Raw genomic sequence first — 2,925 nt, forward strand, 5'->3', positions numbered from 1 at the left:
GCAGCTTTAAGAAATCACTTTAACATAACAAATACACATATGTGCATAAACACATACAAAAAATAACCACTCACATGTAAACCTTCTCTTTTCACAACAATAATGCTGTAAAGACGTGTTCACATGTGTGATTTATGTTCTTCTTAAAACACAAAACCTATAAAATTGCACACTTTTGGCCAGATAATAGAAAAACTGTGTGAGGATTTGAGGTGTTTTATTGGCCACAAACACAGTTATACCTGGTGTAACATGCAGTGAAATGTGTTGTGAGCCTGTTCCACACTGAAACAATAATAACAAGATAAATAAGAATAAGGAATAGAACACACTAGAAGTAAAAATATACGACTGTATACAGAGAGAGAACGCGACAGAAATAGCGAAAATAAATAAATCAAGTTTCCAAACAGTGCAAAAAGGGAATAAAACAAATAAAGAAAATAGTAATAATATCATGTCCATGTATATTTACAAGGTGGAGGGTTACCTTTCAACACAAACTTAATTATGAATCTCAGAAGAACCTATTATTTGTGGACGCTTCTTCGGTATTAATTGAAACGTGTGATTGACGGCGTTGAAGAGGAGCGCCGCGGCATCTGTTCTATTTTACAGGACCAGAAAATCAATCTGTGTTAAAACATTCGCTCTCTCGGTTTTCAGTCAGTCATAATGGGAAACACATTGGAAGCAATTTCACTTTGATGTGGCAGAATAGATGTTGAACTGAGCAGATTTGGAGTAATGAGATTTGTTGTTTTTTTAAAAAAAAAAACCACCCCCGCCCGGTACGAGCAACAAAACACCTCAAACATCCAAATATTTGTAGCATATATGACTGTCAGGATTTAAAGTAAATCACACAAAGCTTTATTTCATTATCTCTCTCAGCGTTCCGCCTCGAATTGTAAAAGGGACGTCAAACAAAGCGGGCAGGCCCGAGGTGCATTAAAGCACAATAGAAATGACTTCTTTTTAATGCCCGCCTTCCCTCAAACCCTTTATAAACAAACGAGGACGTGCATGTACAGCAGCATAAGCATTCTTGGAGGTAGTTTGCTTTTTAAAGTCTCCGTCTTCGCTGGCGGAGTTGTTTACTGTTTTATGTATGCACACGCCGCTTATCAGCCGCTCCCCAGGTGTTGACAGAAACCATTTTGTGTACACGGAATTATGAAGCTCCTTGAAAGTAGAGTCTTTTTTTCTTCTTTGACAGAGCGAGTACAGGAAGAGAGGCTTCCAGGAGGTGGTGACACCCAACATCTACAACAGCAAGCTGTGGCAGACCTCTGGGCATTGGCAGCACTACAGCGAGAACATGTTCTCTTTCGAGGCTGAGAAGGAGACCTTTGCCCTCAAACCCATGAACTGCCCCGGACACTGGTGAGACCTGCTCTCGCTTTTTCCTCACATCTAGAGTCGGTGCTTTAATTTCAGCAGAGCAAAAAATAGAAAAACACGCCCACTTCTGTTACACTCTGCGTATCGGGTCCTGCTGCAGTGTGAAGTGGATGTTTTTGTTGGTTCCTGCATGTAATCGGAGGAACAACTGCTTGTTGGCGGCGCTGCTGTTTGTTGTTTACCAGCTTTAAATGTGTTATTAACATTCAGTGGACTTGGAGTGGGATCATAATACCCTTAGTTTACCATCTAGAAACACAAAAAGCAGTATTGTGAACAACAGAAACAATGTTTTACCTCACGTGAATAGCTTTTAATGACCTAACAGTTGGAAATGTTGTTGTGCTCTCTCAGTGCTAAAGTCACCCAGCTCAGCTCAGATTGTGATGAACCGATGTCCCCGTCATGTTTGTAGCTGTTGCATGACCCAGTTCAATTCACTGCTGAATGCTGCATTGCAGTGTAAAAAGCAAGACTGCAGCTTTTTGTATTGAAACCTCGTCTCCCTTTTTTTTCCCTGCTCAAATCTTTCTTTTATCCACATAGACGCCACCTCCTGAGGTCACACTGGAACGGCGCTTTGCAAACACATTTTGCCCAAGTGTTGAATATCAGTTAGAACAAATATTGGATTCAGGCGGTCGTGGTCGTACCGAAGCAGAAGTCGTGTTTCTGTGTAACTTCAATGCTGTGCTTTGTTGGTCTGTTTGGCACCAGCCTGATGTTTGATCACCGGCCTCGCTCCTGGAGAGAGCTGCCCCTTCGCATGGCCGACTTCGGTGTGCTGCACAGGAACGAGCTGTCAGGAGCCCTGACTGGTCTCACCCGTGTCCGCCGCTTCCAGCAGGATGATGCTCATATCTTCTGCTCCATGGACCAGGTGAGGCCTCCGCCGAGCCCCGCTCACAAAACACACGTTTTTTGACTTAAAAAAAAAAAAAAAGCTGCCTGATGGGACCAGAAAATTCACTTTAACCATCAAAATCTGTTTACAAGTTGTGGGATGTGCATGTGGAGGAAAAGAAGCTGCATAAAGCCCTTTGTGCCTAAAGAAGTGCCTCGAGTGACGTTGCTCGAAGAGTGTCTGCTGTGACTGATGAAGAAAACTTTTAAAATAACACAATCTGGGGGTGTGGGGTGACAGACATGGTTTTCCCGACTAAAACTCTGAGAGGTTGCGTCACATTGTGTGGAACATATTCAACAGGTTCTGACAGAAGAAGAATAATGTGGAATAAAAACAACAAAGTATAGACGTGACTCAATAATCGACCCTTAACAATCCTAAACCTGCTATCCGACAGGTTTTTAGGAAAAACCAACAGAAGCCATAAAAACAGCCTTAACATAGCGACAGCCTTGGATTGTGACTCCGACATGACATTTAATGTCACCAATCAGGATGACGGCGTATTATCTGACTGAACAATCCCACAGATTGGCTACGTTCACACTGCAGGACTTGATGCTCAATGAGGATTTCTTTGTGACTTCCTTCATGTTTCCAGTTCAATGCGACGT

At 42.4% G+C, this 2,925-nt stretch overlaps 1 protein-coding gene across 1 annotated transcript in view; it reads left to right on the plus strand.

The window, feature by feature from the left end:
* Positions 1–2,925, plus strand: part of tars1 (threonyl-tRNA synthetase 1) — a 21,575-nt gene that overhangs the window by 10,044 nt on the left and 8,606 nt on the right. Inside the window, exons 11-12 of the mRNA XM_008288146.1 lie at positions 1,220–1,386; positions 2,122–2,284. Of these exons, the coding sequence (XP_008286368.1) occupies positions 1,220–1,386; positions 2,122–2,284 (330 nt within the window). The remainder of the gene's footprint in view (positions 1–1,219; positions 1,387–2,121; positions 2,285–2,925) is intronic.

The sequence above is a fragment of the Stegastes partitus genome, unplaced genomic scaffold (genome assembly GCF_000690725.1).
Source record: "Stegastes partitus isolate 25-593 unplaced genomic scaffold, Stegastes_partitus-1.0.2 Scaffold543, whole genome shotgun sequence".
Lineage (NCBI taxonomy): Eukaryota > Metazoa > Chordata > Actinopteri > Pomacentridae > Stegastes > Stegastes partitus.